Source organism: Lolium rigidum, chromosome 2 (assembly GCF_022539505.1).
Source record: "Lolium rigidum isolate FL_2022 chromosome 2, APGP_CSIRO_Lrig_0.1, whole genome shotgun sequence".
NCBI lineage: Eukaryota > Viridiplantae > Streptophyta > Magnoliopsida > Poales > Poaceae > Lolium > Lolium rigidum.
In genome coordinates this window covers 125,088,169-125,115,665 of record NC_061509.1, presented here as the reverse complement: position 1 = coordinate 125,115,665, position 27,497 = coordinate 125,088,169, and the positions used below count along the sequence as shown (strand labels likewise).

At 46.7% G+C, this 27,497-nt stretch overlaps 1 protein-coding gene across 1 annotated transcript; it reads left to right on the top strand.

Annotated features, from left to right (window-relative positions):
- The first annotated feature begins 21,777 nt into the window (after nt 1-21,777).
- On the top strand, nt 21,778-23,258 carry LOC124690077 (vitellogenin-1-like). The gene has a single exon (XM_047223512.1). The coding sequence runs from the start codon at nt 21,778-21,780 to the stop codon at nt 23,086-23,088; it is 1,311 nt and encodes a 436-aa protein (XP_047079468.1). The 3' UTR covers nt 23,089-23,258.
- Nucleotides 23,259-27,497: the final 4,239 nt, after the last annotated feature.

Sequence of the window (27,497 nt, the reverse complement as noted above, 5' to 3'; positions counted from 1 at the left end):
ACACTATACATCTAATCCTTTGTAACAGCAAGCCGGTGAGATTGACAACCTCACCTGTTTCGTTGGGGCAAAGTACTTTGGTTGTGTTGTGCGGGTTCCACGTTGGCGCGGAATCTCCGGTGTTGCGCCGCACTACATCCCGCCGCCATCAACCTTCGACGTGCTTCTTGACTCCTACTCGGTTCGATAAACCTTGGTTTCTTGCGAGGAAACTTGCTGCCGTACGCATCACACCTTCCACTTGGGGTTCCCAACGGGCGTGTGCTTTACGCGTCATCAAGCTAAATTTACGGCGCCGTTGCCGGGGAGATCAAGACACGCCGCAAGGGGAGTCTCCACAATCCAATCTCTTTACTTTGTTTTTGTCTTGCTTTATTTTATTTACTACTTTGTTTGCTGCAATATATCAAAACACAAAAAAATTAGTTGCTAGCTTTACTTTATTTACTGTCTTGCACTCTATATCAAAAACACAAAAAAATTAGTTTACTTGCATTTACTTTACTTGATTCATCATGTTTCTTTTTAATTTTACCGTAAAAGACATACCGGTAGGACGTGGGTCTATAGTTGGGAGAAATAATATAGAAGAATTTTTCAATCATGTTAGTACCGTTGAAGATTTTGAAGATAGACACTTGGTAGAACTTGCTCCTACTTATGAAATTGCTTCGTCGTTGCTTTAGTTCGCATGTTGGAAACTAAATTTGTTAATCTCAATCCTATAATCCAACACATGTTTCTTACACTCGGTGATATGGAAGAAGGGGAAAAGAAAGATTTTGTTTTAGAAACCCTTCTTAGAGAATTTGGTGGTATAGCAAGAGAGGCTAGAAAGGTCTTTATTAAATATAAGATGCTTGGTTCTTATACCAATTTTGTTAGTATCCTTGAAAAGATGGACATGGAGAGAGTAAGGTACACTAATAATATTAATGATGGTGGGGAGATCAAAGCACCAATACCATGTAAGCTCCTAGCGATGAATGAAGCGCTAGAAAATAACTATGCTTGGCTTGTTCCTGAAAATTTGTTTGATGAGAGTAGCAAGCCCAAGACTAATGAAAAGGGAGCCGCTGAAACTTATGTATCCAACATATTATGAATGGTTGAGAAAACTCCCAACACCCCCGGTTATGATATCAATGCTTCATCTCTCGATAATACTTGATATACACTTTCTGCGCCTAGCTGAAAGGCGTTAAAGAAAAGCGCTTATGGGAGACAACCCATGTTTTTACTACAGTATTTTTGTTTTATATTTGAGTCTTGGAAGTTGTTTACTACTGTAGTAACCTCTCCTTATCTTAGTTTTGTGTTTAGTTGAGCCAAGTAAAGTCTTTGATAGTAAAGTGAATACTAGATTTGGATTGCTGCGCAGTAACAGATTTCTTTGCTGTCACGAATTTCGACCTGCCCCTCTGTAGGTAGCTCAGAAAAATATGCCAATTTACGTGCGTGATCCTCAGATATGTATGCAACTTTCATTCAATTTGGGCATTTTCATTTGAGCAAGTCTGGTGCCTCGATAAAATCCATCTTTACGGACTGTTCTGTTTTGACAGATTCTGCCTTTTATTTCGCATTGCCTCTTTTGCTATGTTGGATGAATTTCTTTGATCCATTAATGTCCAGTAGCTTTATGCAATGTCCAGAAGTGTTAAGAATGATTGTGTCACCTCTGAACATGTTAATTTTTATTGTGCACTAACCCTCTAATGAGTTGTTTCGAGTTTGGTGTGGAGGAAGTTTTCAAGGATCAAGAGAGGGAAATGATGCAATATGATCAAGGAGAGTGAAAGCTCTAAGCTTGGGGATGCCCCGGTGGTTCACCCCTGCATATTTTAAGAAGACTCAAGCGTCTAAGCTTGGGGATGCCCAAGGCATCCCCTTCTTCATCGACAACATTATCAGGTTCCTCCCCTGAAACTATATTTTTATTCGGTCACATCTTATGTACTTTACTTGGAGCGTCTGTTTGTTTTTGTTTTTGTTTTTGTTTGAATAAAATGGATCCTAGCATTCATTGTGTGGGAGAGAGACACGCTCCGCTGTTGCATATGGACAAATATGTCCTTAGGCTTTACTCATAGTATTCATGGCGAAGGTTGAATCTTCTTCGTTAAATTGTTATATGGTTGGAATCGGGAAATGCTACATGTAGTAATTCTAAAATGTCTTGAATAATTTGATACTTGGCAATTGTTGTGCTCATGTTTAAGCTCTTGCATCATATACTTTGCACCTACTAATGAAGAAACACCTAGAGCTTGATAAATTTGGTTTGCATATTTGGTCTCTCTAAAGTCTAGATAATTTCTAGTATTGAGTTTTGAACAACAAGGAAGACGGTGTAGAGTCTTATAATGTTTACAATATGTCTTTTATGTGAGTTTTGCTGCACCGGTTCATCCTTGTGTTTGTTTCAAATAACCTTGCTAGCCTAAACCTTGTATCGAGAGGGAATACTTCTCATGCATCCAAAATCCTTGAGCCAACCACTATGCCATTTGTGTCCACCATACCTACCTACTACATGGTATTTATCCGCCATTCCAAAGTAAATTGCTTGAGTGCTACCTTTAAAATTTCCATTCTTCACCTTTACAATATATAGCTCATGGGACAAATAGCTTAAAAACTATTGTGGTATTGAATATGTACTTATGCACTTTATCTCTTATTAAGTTGCTTGTTGTGCGATTACCATGTTTTCTGGGGACGCCATCAACTACTCTTTGTTGAATATCATGTGAGTTTCTATGCATGTCCGTCTTGTCTGAAGTAAGAGAGATCTACCACTTTAATGGTTAGAGCATGCATATTGTTAGAGAAGAACATTGGGCCGCTAACTAAAGCCATGAATCATGGTGGAAGTTTCAGTTTTGGACATATATCCTCAATCTCATATGAGAACACTAATTGTTGCTACATGCTTATGCATTAAAGAGGAGTCCATTATCTGTTGTCCATGTTGTCCCGGTATGGATGTCTAAGTTGAGAATAATCAAAAGCGAGAAATCCAAAATGCGAGCTTTCTCCTTAGACCTTTGTACAGGCGGCATGGAGGTACCCCTTTGCGACACTTGGTTAAAACATGTGTATTGCGATGATCCCGGTAGTCCAAGCTAATTAGGACAAGGTGCGAGGCACTATTAGTATACTATGCATGAGGCTTGCAACTTGTAAGATATAATTTACATAATACATGTGCTTTATTACTACCGTTGACAAAATTGTTTCTTGTTTTCAAAATAAAAGCTCTAGCACAAATATAGCAATCGATGCTTTTCCTCTGCGAAGGACCTTTCTTTTACTTTTATGTTGAGTCAGTTCACCTATTTCTCTCCACCTTAAGAAGCAAACACGTGTGTGAACTGTGCATTGATTCCTACATACTTGCATATTGCACTTGTTATATTACTCTATGTTGACAATTATCCATGAGATATACATGTTATAAGTTGAAAGCAACTGTTGAAACTTAATCTTCCTTTGTGTTGCTTCAATACCTTTACTTTGATTTATTGCTTTATGAGTTAACTCTTATGCAAGACTTATTGATGCTTGTCTTTAAGTGCTATTCATGAAAAGTCTTTGCTTTATGATTCATTTGTTTACTCATGTAATTACCATTGTTTTGATCGCTGTATTCATTACATATGTTTACAATAGTATGATCAAGGTTATGATGGCATGTCACTCCAGAAATTATCTTTGTTATCGTTTACCTGCTCGGGACGAGCATGAACTAAGCTTGGGGATGAAGATACGTCTCCGACGTATCGATAATTTCTTATGTTCCATGCCACATTATTGATGATATCTACATGTTTTATACACATTATATGTCGTATTTATGCATTTTCCGGCACTAACCTATTAACAAGATGCCGAAGAGCCAGTTGCTTTTTTCTGCTGTTTTTGGTTTCAGAAATCATAGTAAAGAAATATTCTCGGAATTGGACGAAATCAACGCCCGGGGTCCTATTTTTGCACGAAGCTTCCGAGAAGACCGAGGGGAAAGGAAGTGGGGCCACGAGGCGCCGACACAACAGGGCGGCGCGGCTCGGACCCTGGCCGCGCGGCCACGGCGTGTGGGGCCCTCGTGTGCCCCCCGCGTTGCCCTTCCGCCTACTTAAAGCCTTCGTCGCGAAACCCCTAGTACCGAGAGCCACGATACGGAAAACCTTATCGAGACGCCGCCGCCGCCAATCCCATCTCGGGGTATTCGGAGATCACCTCCGGCACCCTGCCGGAGAGGGGAATCATCTCCCGGAGGACTCTTCACCGCCATGGTCGCCTCCGGAGTGATGAGTGAGTAGTTCACCCCTGGACTATGGGTCCATAGCAGTAGCTAGATGGTTGTCTTCTCCTCATGTGCTTCATTGTCGGATCTTGCGAGCTGCCTAACATGATCAAGATCATCTATTTGTAATTCTATATGTTGTGTTTGTCGGGATCCGATGGATAGAGAATACTATGTTATGTTGATTATCAATCTATTACCTATGTGTTGTTTATGATCTTGCATGCTCTCCGTTATTAGTAGAGGCTCGGCCAAGTTTTTGCTCTTAACTCCAAGAGGGAGTATTTATGCTCGATAGTGGGTTCATGTCTCCGTGAATGCGGGAGTGACGAAACCTCTAAGGTTATGGATGTACTTGTTGCCACTAGGGATAAAACATTGATGCTATGTCCGAGGATGTAGTTATTGATTACATTACGCACCATACTTAATGCAATTGTCCGTTGTTTTGCAACTTAATACTGGAAGGGGTTCGGATGATAACCTGAAGGTGGACTTTTTAGGCATAGATGCATGCTGGATAGCGGTCTATGTACTTTGTCGTAATGCCCAATTAAATGTCACAATATTCATCATATCATATCATGTATGTGCATTGTTATGCCCTCTTTATTTGTCAATTGCCCGACTGTAATTTGTTCACCCAACATGCTTTTATCTTATGGGAGAGACACCTCTAGTGAACTGTGGACCCCGGTCCATTCTTTTACATCTGAAATACAAATCTGCTGCTATTGTTCTTTACTGTTCTTGCAAACAATCATTATCCACACTATACATCTAATCCTTTGTAACAGCAAGCCGGTGAGATTGACAACCTCACTGTTTCGTTGGGGCAAAGTACTTTGGTTGTGTTGTGCAGGTTCCACGTTGGTGCCGGAATCTCTGGTGTTGCGCCGCACTACATCCCGCCGCCATCAACCTTCGACGTGCTTCTTGACTCCTACTGGTTCGATAAACCTTGGTTTCTTACTGAGGGAAACTTGCTGCTGTACGCATCACACCTTCCACTTGGGGTTCCCAACAGGCGTGTGCTTTACGCGTCATCAACCAGCTCAGCGTCGACGGGCCACATCGGATGGGTTTGTGGCGCCGGCAGCACGGGCGCCGCATGGGCATGTGTGGCGCCCATGAGAGGGGCGCCACACAAAAGGGTTAGATGGGTGAAATAGTTTCGCCGGAGGGTCGGTGACAAGGGATTAACTTATCAATGCCTATGGATTGTAGGCTAGGGTTTAGTTAGAAGTAGAGGGCAAGTAGATCTCGAAGGTTTCAGTCGAAAAGTACTCGACGAATATGAAAACTAGGGTTTGCGGACAATGATTCGATGATCTTCTCGTCCCTCGACCCCCTTTATATAGGTGGAGCCGAGGGATTCGTGCTATACAAGGATTACGAGTCCGGGACGGTTTCTAACTCATCCCGCCGATTACAAATAACACTTCCTATTACAACTTTATCTTTTCCTTAAATACATCTTGGGCTCTCGAGTCTTCTTATTCTTCGGGTAGTGGTCCTTCAATAAACCCCGGGTACTATATTCGGCAGGCCCATTTGGGATGCCTATGTCAGTAGCCCCCGAGATTTTGCTTGAATCATAGAATCAGGGAAAATCTCTACTGTTTATTTTTACTCGAAAGCTCAAACTTTCATACTTCTTCTCATAAAATTCTATATTGTACAGGGATATTGGTAGTTGGGGCTAGTTCATCTGACGGATCAGGTACTAGTTAACTGCTCTAGTGGCAATCCGCAAAAACCTACTTCAAAATCACGTCCCTGGACATGATCTCGGGATACTGGTGTAAACTTCGACAGGTGCCGCTTAAGGTCTTACCATTCTGTCGAGTCCCAGTCAAATTTATCGAGTACCTAACGCGTCCGTTAGGATTTTTCTTCGTATCCGTTGATACGGATAAAAGTAGCAGAGCGCAGTCTTCGGCGATGCCACGCCCAACGAGAATAGATCCGGGGTCTTACCTTCGCAATTTTGCGGCATTCGAAATTGATCGCAACTTTGGCGTTCGAGAATATATTGTCGAGTGCTTTTCCGGCTGTTGGAATGGCACATTTTATCGAGTCAAATATGACTTATATTGCTCTCCCGATGGGAGTATATGTAGAGTTAATTATAACTCGAAATATACTCTCTTGCTGTTCTATTTTTCTTTTGTTAATTTCATCGGGCACGCGAACAGCGTTCCCGATGGGAGTAGCCCCCGAGGCTACAGCCAAGAACTTGTGCTTGGTTGTAGGCTCAACATTTTAGTCCACCTTATCGCTATATTGCCATTATCTCTCAATATGAACTCTTTTCTCTTCTTCTTCTTCCTCTTTTTTATTTTTTATCTCTCGGGTGCGCGAACAGCGCTCCCGATGGGAGTAGCCCCCGAGGCTACAGCCAAGAACTTGTGCTTGACTGTAGGCTCAACATTTTCTATATTGTCATACTCGAGATTTTACTATCTATCAAAGTAGCCCCCGAGCATTTGGGCAAAAACTTGTTTCTGACCAAAGGCTTCCGATGTATTCAAATAACTTATCCTGTCGCCATTCTCCTTTTCCTTGTCGACATATTTTCCCTTGTCGAATTTTCTTCAACTCTATCAATGGTCGAAATTTTTCTGCTTTGTGGGTCCATCGTTCCCACCATGTTGACACGTCGTGCAAGTGGGGGACACACGTCCTCCGCTTTTTCTGGCGCACGTACGGGAACGCCTATCCCAGTAAAAATACTTTTTTGCCCTTGTATCTAGAAGATCGATTCTCACCACACGATTTCCTCATCCAACGACTTTCGGCGACACCCAATTCTTATATAAACCTGTCTTCAACCTCCGTTCATCCCCTCGCTTGCGCCGCTCACCTGTTCCTCTTCGCAAAAACTTCCCCTGCGCCCAAGTCTCTCTGATTTTTCCGCACTCGCATACATTGCTCCGCCCATTGCCGTTGATGCCACCGCGCGTGCGCCTAACTCGCCACAGCACTCCAGAATCCAAGATGGCCGCTGAGGATCTTGAGTGGGAGAGATCGAAAATCTCCAACCAAGATACCAACATGCTGAAGAGGCTCGGCCTTATGAAGAAAGAGGACGCCATCCGCTTTCCTAGCGAAGAAAGCTATCCCAATCCTCCAATGGAGTACCGGGTTAGTTTTGTTGACCATCTGATCCGCGGCCTTTCGCCTCCAATTCATGATTTCCTCCGCGGCCTTCTTTTCGTTTATGGGATTCAGCTGCATCATCTGACCCCCAATTCCATCCTTCACATTTCTATTTTTATCACCCTTTGCGAATGCTTTCTTGGAGTCGCTCCTAATTGGGCTCTTTGGAAACGCATCTTCTGCATCCGCCGCAATGGCTCCCACAACGTCACTTATAACATAGGTGGCGTTGTTATCTGTGTTCGTACTGACGTCGATTATTTCGACGTCAAGTTTCCTGACTCTGTCCAAGGATGGCGCAAGAGGTGGCTTTACATTCACGAAGAAAGCGCCAACTCCGTTGAACACAACATAATTCCCTTCGACGGGAATGCCAAAATTCAGCGCCGTCGCTCCTGGGATGCCGAAGCTTCTGAGGAAGAGAAAAAGGCGACAGAGGCGCTCATATCTCGCATTCGTCAGCTTCAAAATACTCGAGGCAAGGAGCTATCTGGTGTTCAAATCACTGCCTACTTCCTTAGGATTAGAGTGCAGCCTCTTCAGGCTCGCAAAAATCCCCTTTGGACGTACTACGGTAAAAATGACGCCAACGAATCTCCGGTGACCTTTCCACCAAGGACTTGGAGAAGTTGGTTCGAAGACTTTCTCGCTCGGGCAAAGATCCAGGTTCCTTCTTCTTGTCGCGTGGAACCATACAGCTCCACCAATCCACTCCCCAAGGTATTTTGTCTTTCCGCATTTTTATCTTGTTGCGCTCTTTTTTCGCATCTCATTGTATTGTCATCTCTTTACTTTTCCTTTGGTTTCTATTTTTTCAGAACCATCCTAGTATGACTTCCCTTCCTCCTCTTCCTGAGGGTGGAGAGGTCGAAGAAATGACCATCGTTGCCGACGATACTCAGGGCTCTTCTGTTCCTGAAAGTGAAGTCGCGGGTTCTCACAAATCTGCGGCTTCCCATGAGAAAGAAGTTGAGTCTGAGGCCAGCGAATCAACTGAGTCCCTTCCTCCTGCTGTCTCTCCCAAGAACAAAAGGAAAAGGACTGATGCCGAGGATTCTGGCATTTCTAAGGCTGAAGAAGTTGTTCCTTCTCATCCGAAGTTAGCTTATGATCCTTATGTTGAATCCCTCATCAGCTCGTAAGTCAACTTTATCTCTCCCCCCCTTTTTTTTGTACTCGAAATATTTATATTGTCTTGCTTTTTATACTGTCGACTTTTTTGTTCACCAGTGATGAGGAAGAAGAAGTACCGAGCCACCGACGTGGCTCCTCGGACAAGCACGTCACGTACGCGTACTTGTTTCAGACACGCTAGTTGAAGGAGATGAAACATCGCCTCCTCAACAAAACGTCGTCACCACTACTCCACCGTCAAGCCCCCTTGTCCCTTCGCCAAAAAGGGCAAGGGTTGAAATGATCGTTGAGCCTCCTCCACAATTGGGCAGCTCTTCATCGCAGCTCTTGGATGATGTAAGTTTATCGAGATCTATATTTCCTCTATTTTGCTTTTGTGGACCCTTACTTTTTGTAATGCCGAAGTTTTTCCCCTTCTTTCCTTCTTCTTTGACAGCCTATGATCAAGGATCTTATCCGCATCGGGTCCCAATTTATTGGGTACCGCGAGTATGCCAGCAGAGCCGAAGGTAACGACTTTTATACTTGCTGTTTTTCCTTGGTTTTTTTACTCCTGCTGCTTGTCGCTATTTTTGATCTTTCTTCTCTTTCTTTTCCTTTCTCAACAGAAAAACTTGCAGAAGCTAACAAACGTGCCGAGACACTTGCTCGAAAACTCGAGCAAAGTGAGACGGCTCGTAAGAAAGCTGAGCTTGCCGCCAGCGAAGCTAGAGCTGAAGCTGATGATGCTAAAGCAAAGGCCGCTAGTGTCGAAGAATTGCAGCAAAGGCTCAAAGATACTGAATCTGCCTTACATGAGCAAAAATCTGCACAGGCTGCACGTGAGCAAGGGATCATCAAGCGTTTGAAGTCGCAATGTCGACGTACGCTGAGTAATATCCTCAATTTCTTCTATTTTGTTGCATTTTCTGTATCTTTATTGTCGACTAACATTTTGTCTCACGTGGCAGCCCAAACAGACCAGGATTATGATCTGGAGAATCCCGTCAATGATCCTCTCCTTGACGCGCTCTCTCTTTTGGAATTGCATGGGCGCGAAATTCGTGAAGGCGTGGCCAATGCCAGTGCGGTTTTGTCGGCGTTGTTCCCTTATTTCTTCCCGAAGAAAGAGGAACCTTCAGCTTTCCTTGACCTCGCCAAGATGTTCAATACATCGGAGGACCTTGGACTGAAAGTCCGCCAAGAAAATATGAAGGTTGCTGTTGAAAACACTGTCGCGTTGGTTGCTGACAGTGGGCAGGCTATTGACTGGATGAAGGTTGGCGACACCGAGCAAATTGAGCAATCCAGATGGCGATCACTGATGAAGGCAGCCAAGCCCAATACGAAGAAGATCTTGGCCTATCTTGGGATTAAACCAGCGTCGACTCCTAGTTCGTCAAGGCCGGAGGTCTAGTTGCATGCCTCTGTTTTTCTTTTTGCTTCTTTGCTCTTGTTGCCAAAGTAGTCATTTGGCGACACGTATTTCCTTAGCTCCACTGTAATGCCCTTGTAATTATTCCCAAGAGATTAATGAAGAACTCTATCTTTGCCTGTTATTTGATGTTGTCCTGTTTAAATTTCAGTTGATATTTGATAACTATACTCCAACTTCCGCTCCTTCCAATGTTTCGCCTTCTTCCCGCGCGAAGAGAACTGTTACTGATGCTGCACCTGTCGAAGATACCTTGTCGCAAGAATTGGATGAGCTTCGACAACAACTTCAGCATGCGAAGAAGCAAACACTTGTAATGATGGAGCAATCTCGTAAGTCTTCTGAAGCCGAAAAAATTTCCCTGCAGCAAGCTCGCGAGGCTGTTACTGCTAAAGAGATTGTTGCTTCCGAGGCTGAAAAGGCGGTCACTCGAGAAAATTTCATGCTTGAATTAATGAATGAAGCCAGTGCAGATATGTCGGGTATGTTTGTCTCATCCTGTAATATCTTTCATCTTCATGCTATTGTCTCTTAGAGGTTTTCCTTTCGTTGTTTTGATAGGTGCCTTTATTGATGCTGCTGCCGAGGAAGAGAGGGTAAATGCTAGGACAAACCTCCTTGTTAATCTTTCCTTGGACCATGGTTCTTTGTTTTGGGCTACTCCAGAGAGGACTCGCCAAATTACCCGATTTCAAGATCGCACCTCTCAAACCCGTGATTTCCTTCACTTCTGTACCAAATCCTTATCCATGGTTTACAATTCCATGTTTCCTCGAATGTCCAACCAAAAACTCTTCCGGAATTGATGGAAAAGTTCAAGGATGCTCGCGAGATCCATGACTTTGTCAAAGCACAACTGGTAGTTGGTGCCAGATTTGCTCTTATCATGCTCCAGATCTGCCACTCGAAGCTTGACCTTACCCAGGTTGTCGAGAAGGTTCACCAAAAGGTAAAACGTCGGAGAGTTGGTGTTGACAGGATTAACACGAAGGTTACGCCTGTAGCCGAAGAAATGATTGAGGACCCGTCTTGGATGGATGCCGACTTTTTTGCCGATGGCCATTATGCCGATTTTCTTGGTGCTGCTCCTGAGGAGGACAGAGTTACTCTTGATGACATACTAAATCAAGACTAGTTATTTTCTTCTTGTAGATATCTTTTCTTTGTAATCCATGACTATATTGTAAAGCAACCATTATATTTCTATGTCTGTCTAGCCCCCGAGTGTTTCGGTGGCTCTTTACTATATTTGTATTGTTGCGAGGTTGTGAACCAAGGCATTTATATATTTGAAGCAAATATGAGCCCCCGGGCTTTTATTGAGTACTATTTTGTATTTTTATTGACTCACGAGGTATTTGAATACCAAGGTGAGGTTTTTCTTTTGTCGACGAACTATATTGGAATTCGTCGGAGCAGTGACTTTGGTCATGTTGATAAAGAAAGGTAATATGGCCACTATTTTTATTATATTGCAGCACCGCGAGCCCGCCTCATTAAAAACCTTCTCCGGTCCCACTCGGTGCCCCGAAAAAGGAAAAGAGTGCGTCTGAAAACTCGCGGGCGTTTCAGTACATTGAAGCTTTACAAGGACTATATTTCGACTCTAGGCGTAGAACCGCCTGAGTTGCGCCACGTTCCAGGGGTTTGGCTCCTCCACCCCTGTCTTCTTGTCCTTTATCCTGTATGCTCCTCCTCCGATTACTTCCGTGACGATGTAAGGGCCAAGCCATGGTGACTCGAGTTTTTCATGACTTTTTTGCGTGAGCCGAAGAACTAGGTCGCCCACCTGAAAAGATCTTGGCCGCAGACGTCGACTGTGGTAATTCTTCAAGTCCTGTTGATATTTGGTTACGCGAGACAGTACTTCGTCTCGAGCTTCGTCGAGTGCATCTACATCGTCTTCCAATGCTATCTTTGAAGCTTCTTCATCATATGCTGTGACTCTAGGGGAGTCGTGCTCTATTTCTATTGGAAGTACTGCCTCCGCGCCATGGACCGAAAAAACGGGGTTTCTTGTGTCGCCGTATTTGGTGTTGTTCGGATGCTCCACAGCACACTTGGTAATTCTTCGGGCCGGGTATGTCGAGCTTTTCTAAAGGTCCCAACAGGACGTTTCTTGATGCCATTGCGAGATGATGCCATTGGCTTTCTCGACTTGCCCATTGGTTTGAGGATGTGCAAGCGACGCAAAGTTCAGCTTGATACCCACCTCTTTGCAATAGTCTTTGAATTCATTGGATGTGAAGTTGCTTGCCGTTGTACGTGACGATCTTTGTGGGGCACTCCAAACCTGAAGACGAGGCCTTGTATGAATTTTACTGCAGATGCTCCATCTGGTGAATTTATCGGCTTCGCTTCTATCCACTTTGTAAATTTGTCGACAGCTACTAGCATGTATTCCTTTCCTCCCGGCCATGATTTGTGTAACTTGCCCACCATATCGAGTCCCCATTGTGCAAAGGGCCACGACAAAGGTATTGGTGCTAGCTCTGCTTCGGAGAGTGAGGTTTTGCGGCAAACCTTTGACACGCGTCGCAAGTTCGTACTATGTCCTTAGCATCCTCAATTGCTTGTTAACCGAGTAGAATCCTGCCCGAAAAACCTTGGCTGCGATAGCTCGACTACTTGCGTGGTGGCCACATATTCCTTCATGTACATCCTTCGAATTATTCTTCCTTCTTGAGTGTGACGCACCTTTGCAAGACGCCTGAGATACTTCTCTTATATAATTCTCCCTTAACCACTGTGAAAGCTTTGGAGCGTCGTATTACTCGCCTTGCCTCGACTGGATCGTCGGGTATTTCTTTTTTGAGGATATATGATATATACTGCTGCATCCACGGTATCTGTATTACCATGACCAGGTCTTGCTCTTCTTCTTCTTCCTCTTGCTTCTCCTTGGTAGCACCCGAGAGTTTCTTCTCCTTCTTTTTTGATTTTGTCGACTCAGTGGATCTCTACGTTATCTCTTCCCAAAATACACCTGGTGGGACTGCAAGGCACCTGCGACCGATGTTTGCCGGAGCGTCGGCTTCGTGCGTTGCTCAATCTGCGATATGATTTACTTCGCATCCATCGAACAACTTCTCGAGCTCATTGTACACCTCCTTGTATGCCATCATGCTATCATTGATTGCGTCACATTGGTTCATAACTTGTCTGAGCTACCAAGCGTGAATCGCCAAAGATTTTTAATCGAGTTGCTCCGCGAGTCTTTCGCCATCTTCATCCCGTGTATGAGAGCCTCATATTCTGCTTCATTGTTAGACGCGTTAGGGAACGTCATCCGAAGGATGTACTTCAACTTGTCGCCTTCGGGTGATATGAGTACTACTCCTGCGCTGACCCCTTCTAGTCTCTTGGACCCATCAAAGTTCATAGTCCAGGTTCTCGATAAATACTGGGGTCCTGTATTTTGCAACTCCATCCACTCTGCGATGAAGTCCGGTAGTATTTGCGACTTTATTGCTTTTCTTTTTCATACGTGATGTCCCGAGGGAAAGTTCTATTCCCCAAAGGGAGACACGACCTAGTAGCTTACGGGTTGTTCGGTATATTTGACAAAGGAGCTTCATTGACCACTATTGATCGGGTGTCTGCACGAAAAATAGTGGCGCAATTTTCGTGTTGTCGTGAACACTCCATATGCTAGCTTTTAGTACGAGGGTACCTTTGTTTTGAGGGCGACAAGACTTCGCTCACGAAATATACTGGTCAGCTGTACTCCATGGATTTTCCCTTCTTCTTCTCTTTCGACAACTAACACCGTGCTAACCACTTGGGGTGTGGCTGCGATATACGAGTGGAGAGGTTCCTTTTCCTTTGGAGCCACCAGGATTGGTGGTGTCGATATTTTTCGCTTCAGATCCTCGAAAGCTCGATCGTCTTCTTCGTTCCACTCGAATTTATCTCCTTGTTTTATCAGCGCATAAAATGGTAACGCTTTTTCTCCTAACCTGGCGACGAATCTGCTTAAAGCTGCGACTCGCCCAGTTAGCTGCTGTATTTCTTTCAACTTCGTTGGCTTCCTCATTGTTACTATGGCTTGTATTTTGTCGGGATTTGCTTCAATCCCTCTTGCTGAAACTAGAAATCCCGAAGTTCTCCTGCTCGGGACGCCAAAAGAACACTTCGTCGGGTTCGGCTTGAGGCGAGAATTTGTCGAGGTTATCAAAAGTTTCTTTGAGATCCTCGATCAGCGTTGTCCCCTTCTTTGATGTTATGACGACATCATCGATGTATACTTGCACGTTTTTCCCGATCTGTGTTGCTAAACACTTCTGCATCATCCTCTGATATGTAGCTCCCGCATTTTTTAGACCGAAGGGCATTGTCTTGTAGCAAAACACGCCGTAAGGTGTAATAAACGCTGTCTTGGCTTCATCATCTTCTTTTAATCTGATCTGGTTATAGCCAGAGTACGCATCCAAAAAGGAAAGACGTTCACAACCTGCCGTGGAGTCGATGATTTGATCGATCCTTGGGAGGGGAAAGTGATCCTTAGGGCAATGTTTGTTGAGACACGTGAAGTCGACGCACATGCGAAGGACTCGTCGTGTTTTCTTCGGCACCATTACTGGGTTAGCTACCCATGTGGCTTCGTAGATATCTCTACGATAAAACCAGCTTCCTCTAGTCGATTTATTTCGATAGCATGGATTTGCGGTTCGGTTCCGAAAACGCCGCAAAGGTTGTCCGATTGGTTTCGTCTGTTGGATCCAAATTTAGGTGGTGCTCGGCAAGTTCCCCGGGTACTCCTGGCATGTCAGCTGGACACCATGCGAAGATTTTCCGAGTTCTCACGGAGGAACTCGACGAGCGCGCTTTCCTATGCGATATCCATGTTGTTTGCAATGGATGTCGTCTTTTTTGGATCCGTCGGGTGAATCTGCACCTCCTTAGAATTTTTCTCTCGTGTTGAAAGTTGATTCTTTGTTTGGCCTTCCAACGTCCGGCAGTACGTCGTAATCGGTCATGCTTTTCGACGCCAAGTATTCGAAGCTTGCATCCCGAAGGTTTCGATAACCGATGGAAATCCTTGTCGCACTTATCGGCTAAGGCAAAACTTCCTTTGACCGTGATTGGTCCCTTGGGTCCAGGCAATCTCCATAACAGGTATGTATAGTGTGGTACTGCCATAAATCTAGCATATGCTGGTCGTCCCAACAAAGCGTGGTACTGTGATGGAAAATCCACGACTTCAAACTCCAGCTTCTCGATTCTATAATTTTCTCGGGTTCCAAACTGAACGTCGAGGTTGATCTTTCCCAGTGGGTAACTTGGTTTGTCTGGTGTGATGCCGTGGAACCTTGTGTCTGTTGGCTTCAGATTTGCTAAGGATATGTTCATCTTCCTCAATGTATCTGCATACATAAGGTTTAAGCTGCTGCCACCGTCTATGAATACCCGGGAAACATCAAAGCCCGCAATAACCGCTGGCAGAATAAGTGCTGACTGCCTCGAGTCGAGGAACTTCGTTGCGGATGATCTGCTATTGTGAAGCTGATATCTTGTCCTGACCAATTAAGGTACTCAACTCGTTGGTGGAGGCATTTTCTCTGCCATAAACACCGTCGTGAGATTACTTTTTGAGCTCTATTGGACGGCCTTCCTTCTGAATCATCGACACTGCTCCGTTGGAGTTAGGATCAACATAGGGTGGTGGTGCGGGTGCTGCCGCTATTCTGAGCTGGTGTCGATTGTCCTCTGTAATCGCGGGAGGTGGCGGTAGATGAACTTCGCTCCTAGGCTCCCGAGGGTTTCTCTGTGCTGCTCGTGCGTGAGCGTTTTCTGCACATCTGAACATTGCTTGAAAATTTCGACAATCTTTCTGCAGGTGTCCTGATTGTCTTTTCCCATTGCTATCGAGGAAAAAATGCATCTGGCACGGTCCATTTAACATTTCTTCGGGAGACACAAAAGGCCTTGGGAACCTTGGCCCACTATTTTGCCTGTTGTGGGAGTCGTCCCTATTATCGCTTCGCTGCTCATTGCTTCTCTGATAATCGTCTCTGTTGCTTCCTCCTGTATTTGCCCGAAATCCTGCCGAAATTTGCCCTGGGGCGTCATAACTCGGATACTGCCGAGGAAATCGTCGCCTCGACTGATAATTTCGACCACGGTCCTCTTCTGGCGACCCAGTGTCGTTTATTGTGGACGAGCGTCTTCTCCGTCCGCCCATCTATTTGCTATCTCCATCAACGCGGATACTTGTTTTTGGATTGGTCCTTCCCAAGTCCTCAACAAAATCTCCACGCCTGATTCCTGCGACAAACGCATCTATTGCTCTCTCGTCAGATATATTTTCTGCCGAGTTTTTTATGATGTTCCATCTTTGGATGTATTTTCTCATTGACTCATCTGGCTTTTGTCGACACGCCCTCAGCTCTTCTAACGACGCAGGCTTCTTGCATGTGGACCTGAAGTTCTTGACGAATACGTCCTCGAAACTTTCCCAGCTGTCGATGGATCCTGGCGGAAGTTTCTTGATCCAAGATCGTGCGGCTCCACTTAAGTGCACTTGAATACTTTGCATCGCTGTTGCTCTAGTTCCTCCAGTTAACTTCACCGTCTCGAGGTAATCAATTAACCAGTCCTCCGGATCTTGCAGGCCGTCGAACTTTTTGAAGTGATCGGGTAACTTGAATCCTGAGGGGACTCGAGTTTTTCGGACTCTTCTCGTGAAGCACGGTAGACCGCACATATCCTCATCATTAAGCTCCGGGGACCGCCGATGATCCCTTACGCTTTGCCTTGCTCTATCGACCCTCGCTTGTACTCCTCGTATCTCTTGCTCCACTTGGTCCTTCCGGAGCCGCCGCCGTTGCCTTGCCGCAGGTCGTGGACTATTTTGCCTTGCCGCTCCTTCCGGGAGGCGTTGCTACGAACGTCTGTCCCCATAGCTACAACCCCGCCAATGCCATGTTGTATAATGTCTCCCTTGGATCTCCTGGGGGTGGCCTCGGATGCGAGGATGTAAGCTTGTGTCGCCATATACCCAGCTACGGTGTCTTAGGGATAATATTTCCCCTTGTGTCTATCGACATAAAAGACATGTCGAGGTTTTGAACTAAGAACTCTCTTTACTTCGGGTATGTGTTGTAACTTTGATCTTCCTCTCGTTCCGAGCCTCCCCGTGGCTATCACCCGAAACTCTAGATTGTTCACTTAGATCTCGCCCTTCTCCCTTTGGATGCGAGAAGCTGCCTCCTTTCTCCTATTCAACTCACTGCTCTGTTTTTCTATTTCTCAGGCGGTTCGTGCGAGCATATATTGGTAAGCTTGCGGTTCTTGAGCTGTATGCTGTTGTCGTCATTGGTTCTCGAACCATCTATGGCTTTTGCCGCTCTATCCCGTGCTGCTCGTGGAAGTTGGATTCGACGCGTGGTGTGGGCCCGACATATTTAGTGCCCATACCTCTCCTTAGATCTGAGGGATCGACAAAAGGATTTCCCAACTCGTCGAAAGCCTCTGATGTTTCCTCTTGATTTTCGATAGCATAAATCTGATGATACTTTGTACTTAGATCTATGTTGGGTTCGGTGACATCATTGTTGAGATTGATGAAGACCTTGCCCACTGTGAGAGATTTGTCGATGAAATCGTAACTGTCGACATCGCTTGAGCCATCGCTTATATATGAGTCCGCGGATGACTCAAACGATGCGTTGCTGAAGGTTTTGGCGAGTTTCTCTCTTGCTCTGATGCTGACGTAACGTGTTGCCAAAGTTTCTTCTTCTGACTCAGTTGACGATGCATAGCTTGAAAAATCAGAATCGACCGCCGATGATCCCGACGAAATCGGAATTTCGACACGATACGATCCTTCCTTCTCGACGCGAAAGTGGAACCTTCCGAACGTCATCTCCAAGGGCTCCGCCAGATACGCATATGCATCCAAACGGGAGGGTGGGTGAGGAACAAAATCAACAAGACCAGCGAGCGATCCGTTTACCTCGATCCATAGTGTTGCTTCCAGGTTGATGATGTTGAAGATCTTGAACGTGCCATCGAGATCAGCTCCTTACGCCTCTAATTCCCACCGGACGGCGCCAATTGACAAGGGATTAACTTATCAATGCCTATGGATTGTAGGCTAGGGTTTAGTTAGAAGTAGAGGGCAAGTAGATCTCGAAGGTTTCAGGTCGAAAAGTACTCGACGAATATGAAAACTAGGGTTTGCGGACAATGATTCGATGATCTTCTCGTCCCTCGACCCCCCTTTATATAGGTGGAGCCGAGGGATTCGTGCTATACAAGGATTACAGAGTCCGGGACGGTTTCTAACTCATCCCGCCAGATTACAAATAACACTTCCTATTACAACTTTATCTTTTCCTTAAATACATCTTGGGCTCTCGAGTCTTCTTATTCTTCGGGTAGTGGTCCTTCAATAAACCCCGGGTACTATATTCGGCAGGCCCATTTGGGATGCCTATGTCAGTCAGTCTGTGCTTTTCTTTTACTTTTGGGTTATTTTTGTGCAAATCGCCTCGCCTGCATACTTGCCCCGAACGGGCACCATGGTTAGTACAGTTGCGCATAACATACTGTTAAACACACGGACGAGTACAAATACAGTCACGCACACGAGCTGGTACAGTCGCGCACACGAGCTGGTACAGTCGCGCACACGACTAAGTACATATACAGTCGCGCACATGAGCGAGTACATTTACCGAGTAAATGGAAAAATTGCACCAAATACACTAAAATAGAAGTACTTACCAGTTGAAACATGAGTACAATTAGATACACCACGAGTACAATGATACTAGTATTGGAAGTACGGAAAATAAGTATCCCGAAACCTATCAACATGTGATCTCGTTTTGAAGATCTTGATGCGAGGATCTGAAAAGTGGAACTGGTTCGTAATTTGGACTTACGATTCTCGAGAGATTTTATTTTGAAAAAGCGAATCTAGAAAAAAAATGGAAAATGTGCGACAACTCCGCCTTCCCATGTCTTCTCTCTCCTTCCTCATCCCCACGTTGCTTCCCCTTGCGACACGTGCGAGCATGGAGACCACTTTTCATGATTTTTTTGGCACCATAGCGCACCACTTGTCACGTGCGGAGTGAGTTGCTTTCCCGTCGCGATGATCGGCCTTTTTCTAACGATTCCGCGTCCTGTGCGTGTGCATTGGAGGCAGTGTTGTGGCCTTCTATGCACCTGAGATCAACGTGGGCTGCTTCTCCTTTTGGGCTTGTGTGGACTTCAATGCCAACATCGATGGAGGCCGCGTACCGATCCTTTTTAATGCAAACATCGCCAGTGTCGGCATTGGCAAGAAGAAGGGAGAGAGCCATAGGACCTCAGGCTTAACAGACAAGGAGGACGAAGTGCTCTGCGTCTCTTGGCTCGCCGTTAGCCAATACGCAGAAAATGGCACCTAGCAAAGAGGCTAAGCATATTGGCGCAAGGTTAGCCAAGATTACATCATCAACAATCGCAATGAGGGATCCATCAAAAAAGATGGGCCTACATCAAGCAAGAGTAACAAGTTCTGCGCCGCCATCGAGCATGTTCTTCTCCACCCGGAGAGCGGCACATGCGTTACTGCAGTGGTAAGGGCAGCAACATCGTTACATTAAGTTACATCAATACATATATCTTGTCAAATCCTAAAAAATTGTATTTGGAGGTGCCTCGGTTTCTCAAGGCCAAATGAAAGGAGGGCTTCCACATGCTTCATTATTGGAACCGGTTGAAGGAGTCTCCCAAGTGGAAAATTAGCTATATGGCCTACAGGGAAGCCCTCAAGAATGGCATGGCTACGGTCCTCGTCGATGACGAAGATGATGCCCCTGGCCAGAATGCGCTTACATCTTGTCCTAGGGGGCAAAAATCCACCAAGGCCGATCTCGCCCGCGAAGCATAGCCCTTGCCTTGCCATGGCCAAGCGGGACAAGAAGAAATGGTTGGAGAAGGAGGCCTCGGCTTCCATGTACATCAACCTCACCAAAGAGGCCATAGAGGTGTAAAGGCTTGACGCCGAGGCCAAGTGTTAAGAGGAGGAGATCAGGATCATGCTCGCCAGACTTGAGCAACATGGATGCCGACCATCGCTCATGGTACGAGAAAAAGCAAGCCACAATCCGCTTTCTGGACGCATGATCGCCCGTGTCTACATCGTGAGCACTATAACCTCCTTCTACCTTTCATACTCATGGCCAAGGATGGCAATGGGCAGGGTAGAGCAATACCATACCCATACCCGTATAGTCGATGGGTACAAACTTCTACCCATACCCGTGCCCATGGGTATGAAAGTTTACCCATACCCATACCCGGCGGGTACCCGTACCCATTGGGTACCCGGTGGGTAGTTAAATTATACACAAGTCACTCGCAATTTTACATTTATCAATAACAAATTCGATTAAAAAAATGAACTATCTCAACTCGATAACAAGTAGTTTAGTACATAACAATTAAAAAATATGAAAATATCATTCTCATATAGTAACTCATAAGTAAACAGAAGTAGACGTGTCACGTAAGACATTGACAATAAACAGGCAGGGTATGGGTATACCCGCGGGTACATAGCTATACTCGTGCTCTACCCATGACTTAGCGGTTAGGGTATGAGTACTACCCATGGGCATGAAAGTGTACCCATACCCTGCCCATGCGGATACGGTACCCGCGAATACCCATACCCGTGGGTAAAATTGCCATCCTTACTCAAGGCCCTCTTATGGCTCTTTTAGTTAATTTCGTACTATACTATACCCACTGTGTAATAAAATACATTAGGCGTAATTCATGACATTAATGATGTGGTTTGAATGGTCTAAAAGTATGGCTTCAATTAAAGCTAGAATTGATCGTTTTGGCTAGAAAAAATGGCCAACCAAGACCGAACGAATGCGTCAAGCCGATGGGGCAAATGGTCAATCGTTATCCAAAAGTCTATTTCGCGTTCGTGACCTAACACAAACGAACGTTGCGGTCATTTTTCAGATCCATTTTAAGTCGGGCCGGTCCTAATGGGTCGGAGATGCTAGAGGACCCAGTTAAACTGGGTTGAGCCATTTGCCAAAAAGAGAAAATTGGGTCTGGGCCGAAGGGTACCAGGCTGCTCTTGTGAAAAACAAAAAAAGCGATCTAGGTCATTGGCAAGAGACCAACGAGGAGTACGGTGCGTGGTGCATGAAAAGAAGTCGCCCCCACGTGCCTCGTATTCCATGCACTGCCACGCCCCGTACCTCGTATTCCATGCCGCTCAGGCACAGCTCAGTAGCCCCTATACACAATCCAGGATATTGGAAACTCGAAGAAAGATTGCAGAAATGGCGCTAAAATAAGGCACGAACACAGATAAACACAAGCCAAATCCATTACCCCTCTACCCACCGGATCCCTAGTTCCCTACACCCCCTTTGCTTGCGTCTTCCTCTCCTCCGTCCAGTCCACTCTTTCCCCCTCTCTCCCTGCAGTCCCTAGTGCGGCTTGTACGACGACTACTTGCCTCGTCCTCTTTCTCTCTCATCTCGAGTGTCATCTCGTCTGGACTGGATCAACAACACTCGATTTATCCAGTTGTCAAGGCAAATCAATCACATCGAGACTCGAGAGACATAGAGCACAGCCAAACCAAACGGCCAAATGCCGGGGATCATCTGGCTAGTTTGCTAGCTTCTCTGTGCACTGCCGCGCCCAAGCTAGATCCTGAGGTGCGGGGACGGTGCGCACTCAGCTTGCGCGTCCTGCCAAGAAGCAGAGCCAGAGACCCAAGAAGCAGAACATGGGGGAGAAGGCGGCGGCGGTAGGCGTGGGGGATCAGGATGACGGCCAGGCCGGGGCGGGCTTGCTGCCGCTGGACGGCATCCAGTACTGCAGCGACCACCCGTACAGGCCAGGTGCCGCGGCGGCGGCGGCTGCGGCCGGCGGCGGGATATGCGCCTTCTGCCTGCAAGAGAAGCTGGGGATGCTCGTCTCCTCCTCCAAGTCCAGCCCCTTCTTCCCGCTCGGCGGCCACCCGCCGCCTTCTGCCTCGCCCTCGTCGCCGCCGTCCTTCCGCCGAGCCGCCGCCGAGCCCCCGCTGCCGCTCCCTTCCTCAGCCAGATCCCGCAAGTTCACGCCTTTCCACCGGAAGAAGACCTCCTCCTCCTCCTCCTCGTCTTCCTCCGCCTCGGCCACCCTGTCCGCTTCCATGTCCGGAGGCGGGCTGAAGCGGAGCAAGTCGGTGGCGCCGAGGCCCGAGGAGCAGCAGCACTTCCCGTCCTTCGCCGCCTCGTCCGTGACGGCCGAGAGCCCCCGCAAGAAGAGCTTCTGGTCCTTCCTCTACAATTCCTCCTCCTCGTACGCCCACCAGACGGACTCCACCACGCCGTACGCCAACGGTGGCGCCGCCGCCAGGAGGAAGTCAGTTTCGGTGGCGTCGGCGGCGTGGGCGTCCAGAGGTGGCGCCGCGCAGGACCAGCAGCTGCGCTCCGGGGCGTCGGGGCGGCGCGGGTTGGAGGCTATCGGCGAGCCCGAGAGCCCGACCCAGAGCCAGGTGTCGTCGTCGTCGTCCTTCGGGCGCAAGGTGGCGCGCTCGCGCTCCGTGGGGTGCGGCAGCCGCAGCTTCTCGGGCGACTTCCTCGAGCGCATCTCCTTCGGCGACTGCACGCTCCGGCGCGTCGAGTCCCAGCGCGAGCCCAAGGCCAACAAGATGCGCGCGCAGGGTCACCTGGGCGGCGCCGATGAAGACGACGAGGACGAAGACGGCGACGCGTACGAGCACCAGCACCGGATCAAGTGCGCCGGGTTCTTCGGCGGCATGGGTCCCACGTCGTCCTCCTACTGGCTCTCCGCTGCCGAAGGAGCTGCCGCTGCCGGGGCCGGCGGTGGCTGCACGAGAAAGCCGGGGTCTCGGAGCCACCGGAGCTGGGCGTGGGCGCTGGCCAGCCCCATGAGAGCGCTGAGGCCGACGAGCTCCACCTCCACCTCCACGAAGATCATCACGGCCGAGCCTTCCACCCACAGCAACGGCAGCACGCCGGCGGCCGCATTGTCCATATCTTCCCCGATGCCGTCCTCGTTAGACGCGGCAGCGGCGGCGGCGACGAACTAAAGCTGCACCGCCGGCCGTCCGGTTAATTACTCCAACCCCTGCCACTCCCCTCCTTGAATCAGTATACAGTTGCTCATTCGCTGCCTTGTTCTCTCCCTTTTCGTGTTCTCTGCCATTTGACGATCAAGACTGCTCATAAAGTTGAAATGTGCTGTGGATTTTTCGTGATAGTCTTTTCATGTGAATCTAATCTGGTCGGAGCGACAAGAGAAACTCCTGAATTCGTTGTTTCCCTGGCTTTCATTGAGAAATTACCGTCCATTCCATCGTTTATAAACCCTCCGAAGATTCAGCTTTTCAGTTTTCACCTCGTTGTACCATCCTCGAATTCAGCCGAATCCTCGTAAAAGATACTATGATTCCTCAAAATGTTGAATGCGTTGGATCGGCGAGAGCAATTTAAGTTCACAACAACTTTGAATTTGCGGGGTAGTAGTTGGCGGATGACACAGTAGCACTAGCCCATGAATTGTTACTGCCAGCCATAGGCAGCCATACTAATAAACGAGTGACAGTGTGGCCATTTTGTCAGTTGAGTAGGTGCCACCATTACCTGCAAGTACAGGTACAGTTTGACCATGCGCGCTTAACAATTAACATGGTTCCTTTCTCGCTGCTCCTCGCAACAAAGCCAGCCCGTGACCACCCTAGGCGGGCGCGCGCTGCCATGGCAACATCTCTCATCTCCCAGCGAATGGTCGCTGCTGCAGTCAGAACTACGGGAGCGATCGAGACGGTGGAAAGAGTCCCGAGAGAAGGAACCAAAGGAAAAAAGTAGCCAAAGATCCCCCACTTGCCTCCCGGGCCGTTCCCGCTCGAGTGGCTCCCGGAGGCCAACCCAAACCATAGAACCAGGCCACCTCCTCGCTTGCGCCCCCGGCCACTGCATCTCCTCTGCGAGCGGAGCAGGGGACGTGGTCGTCGAGCAAGGGACGCGGTGGCGGGGTTGCGGTGGAGCACGGCGGTGCGCCAGGGATCTGCAGGGCGAGGTGGTTCCGGATGGCACCCGCCGGGTATGGAGGCGGGGTTTCCACCTCCATACCCACCCCGCCCACCTCTCCCCGCCACCGCCACCCACCTCCATACCGCTGGCGGGTCAAGAACGCCACCATACCCGCCCCGTGGCGGGTACCCGCGACCTAGTGGAGACCTGCCTATGCATAAAAGTACACGAAAGTTTGACAACATCTTTGCTTATTTAGCACTAGATTGACAGCAAAATATTAACAAATATATTGACAACATCATAGTAATACCATTCTAACACATCATGACAGAAGTACAAGTTCACATATTCCAACAAATTCACCACAAACAAATCGATCCAGGAGTTCAAGTGAAGTGACCCAGCATAACACTTCATGTTGTAGTATACAAGTCGTTGATATGATCTTCATGAAAGAACTTTTTCACAAATATCACATCCCGCAGAGTGGTCTAACAGAAATATTGCAGGTCATAACACTCCAGATTATATTACAAACATGATCTTAACAAGTTGGTATTCTCACAGGTTCGATGAGAAGACCCTACGATATTACTTAAGTACTCTTACAACTCAAACTTAAGAGACATGACGAGCTTAGCAACTTATTTAAGTAAGCCACTACGCTGCTCGACTCCGAGATGTCTAGGGTAAGACTATTCCTCCGCCTCGGTGTTGTCAACTCCGGAGACTATCCCATAGTCCACGCCTTCAACTCCTCCTGATAGGTTTGGCTTTTCGTATACCAACTCTGTAATATCCCAGGATTCGAGACGATTGCGGGGTAGATTTTAGAAAGGGATGTGCATTGCATCATAAAATCTGGGGAAATTTCGCGCTTTATTGCAAAATACATCTTAGAGGGGACAAGTTTCTCTCTCAACACCAGATAGGGTTAGGGTTTCGAGAGTGCGACAAACTTGGACATGATCTTTTCTGCAATTAGGGTTTCGAGAAGAGAGGGGAACATTTGCATCCCTTATCTTAAGTTGCATGATTGAATTTGAAATGAGTTGAGGTGAAACTCAAACTCTAATCAAACCAAGATTATTCATAATTCAAACAATTGTTTATTCAAACAATTAACAATTTGAATATGAAAAATAAAAAAATGACAATACATATAAGAAATGAATATCAATTATTCACAAATAGCTCATTAGAGAAACTTGAGCTTTATTGATCTTCACACATAAATACATTGTCAATTACAATATTCAAATGAATTATTTATTACATCATGATACGTCTCCGACGTATCGATAATTTCATATGTTCCATGCCACATTATTGATGATATCTACATGTTTTATACACATTATATGTCGTATTTATGCATTTTCCAGCACTAACCTATTAACGAGATGCCGAAGAGCCGATTGTCGTTTTCTGTCGTTTTTGGTTTCGTAAATCCTACAAAGGAAATATTCTCGGAATTGGACGAAATCAACGCCCAAGGTCCCGCACGAAGCTTCCGGAAGACCGAGGGGAAAGGAAGTGGGGCCACGAGGCGCCGACACCACGGGCGGCGCGGCCCGGCCCTTTGCCGCGCGGCCCCGGTGTGTGGGGCCCTCGTGTGGCCCCCGCGTTGCCCTTCCGCCTACTTAAAGCCTTCGTCGCGAAACCCCCAGTACCAAGAGCCACGATACGGAAAACCTTCATCGAGACGCCGCCGCCGCCAATCCCATCTCGGGGATTTCGGAGATCGCCTCCGCACCCCGCCGGGAGAGGGGAATCATCTCCCGGAGGACTCTTCACCGCCATGGTCGCCTCCGGAGTGATGAGTGAGTAGTTCACCCCTGGACTATGGGTCCATAGCAGGTAGCTAGATGGTTGTCTTATCCTCATGTGCTTCATTGTCGGATCTTGTGAGCTGCCTAACATGATCAAGATCATCTATCTGTAATTCTATATGTTGTGTTTGTCGGGATCCGATGGATAGAGAATACTATGTTATGTTGATTATCAATCTATTACCTGTGTTGTTTATGATCTTGCATGCTCTCCGTTATTAGTAGAGGCTCGGCCAAGTTTTTACTCTTAACTCCAAGAGGGAGTATTTATGCTCGATAGTGGGTTCATGCCTCCATTAAATGCTGGGACGGTGACGTAAAGTTCTAAGGTTGTGGATATGCTTGTTGCCACTAGAGATAAAACATTGATACTATGTCCGAGGATGTAGTTATTGATTACATTACGCACCATACTTAATGCAATTGTCCGTTGTTTGCAACTTAATACTGGAAGGGGTTCGGATGATAACCTGAAGGTGGACTTTTTAGGCATAGATGCATGCTGGATATCGGTCTATGTACTTTGTCGTAATGCCCAATTAAATCTCACAATACTCATCATATCATGTACGTGCATGGTCATGCCCTCTATATTTGTCAATTGCCCGACTGTAATTTGTTCACCCAACATGCTATTTATCTTATGGGAGAGACACCTCTAGTGAACTGTGGACCCCGGTCCATTCTTTACATCTGAAATACAAATCTGCTGCTATTGTTCTTTATTGTTCTTTGCAAACAATCATCATCCACACTATACATCTAATCCTTTGTTACGGCAAGCCGGTGAGATTGACAACCTCACCTGTTTCGTTGGGGCAAAGTACTTTGGTTGTGTTGTGCGAGTTCCACGTTGGCGCCGGAATCTCTGGTGTTGCGCCGCACTACATCCCGCCGCCATCAACCTTCAACGTGCTTCTTGGCTCCTCCTGGTTCGATAAACCTTGGTTTCTTTCTGAGGGAAAACTTGCCATTGTACGCATCACACCTTCCTCTTGGGGTTCCCAACGGACGCGTGCTGTACGCGTATCACATCACACATTTCAGAAATTGGAAAATGAAAAAGAAAAGGAAAAATTACAATGAATAGTGTAACTAGCTAAACTACACTATGATCTTCATCTTGATCTTCTTGATCAACAAGAGGATTGAGACATTCTTGATCATCTTCTTGATCCCTACAAAAACAAACATGAAAACAGAAAAGCACATTAGGCCAAGTGGCAAAGCCACTTGGCAGGTCAGTAAAGAAACTTGCAAATTGAAGAATAATATCAACTCTGCCGAGCTAATCCATAACACACAAGTACCAACATGAGCAGTAGAAACAGCTCACAAGGCAGTGTGCATGCTCACCAGCACACACACACACAGAGAAGAGTCACCACACACACATCACCCAGCTGTCGACCAAAGAAGTGCCCAGAAAGGAGTATATAAACTTTTCAGCCACCAAACCCTTGAAGCCATCGACAGAGCTTCATCAGGGTAAGAACAACAAGTACAGATAGAACAGGAAGAACACCAAGCAACCAAAACCATCCAGCAACAATTCCACCAAGAACTGTTTGTTGTTGATCAAGGAATGGTGAGGTAATTCCAGCACCAGCTAGCCAGGAGGAGCAGGTCAA

What these genes read in the sequence shown, in the direction of transcription:
- LOC124690077 (XM_047223512.1), top strand. Translation starts at nt 21,778, where the DNA reads ATGGGGGAGAAGGCGGCGGCGGTAGGCGTGGGGGATCAGGATGACGGC.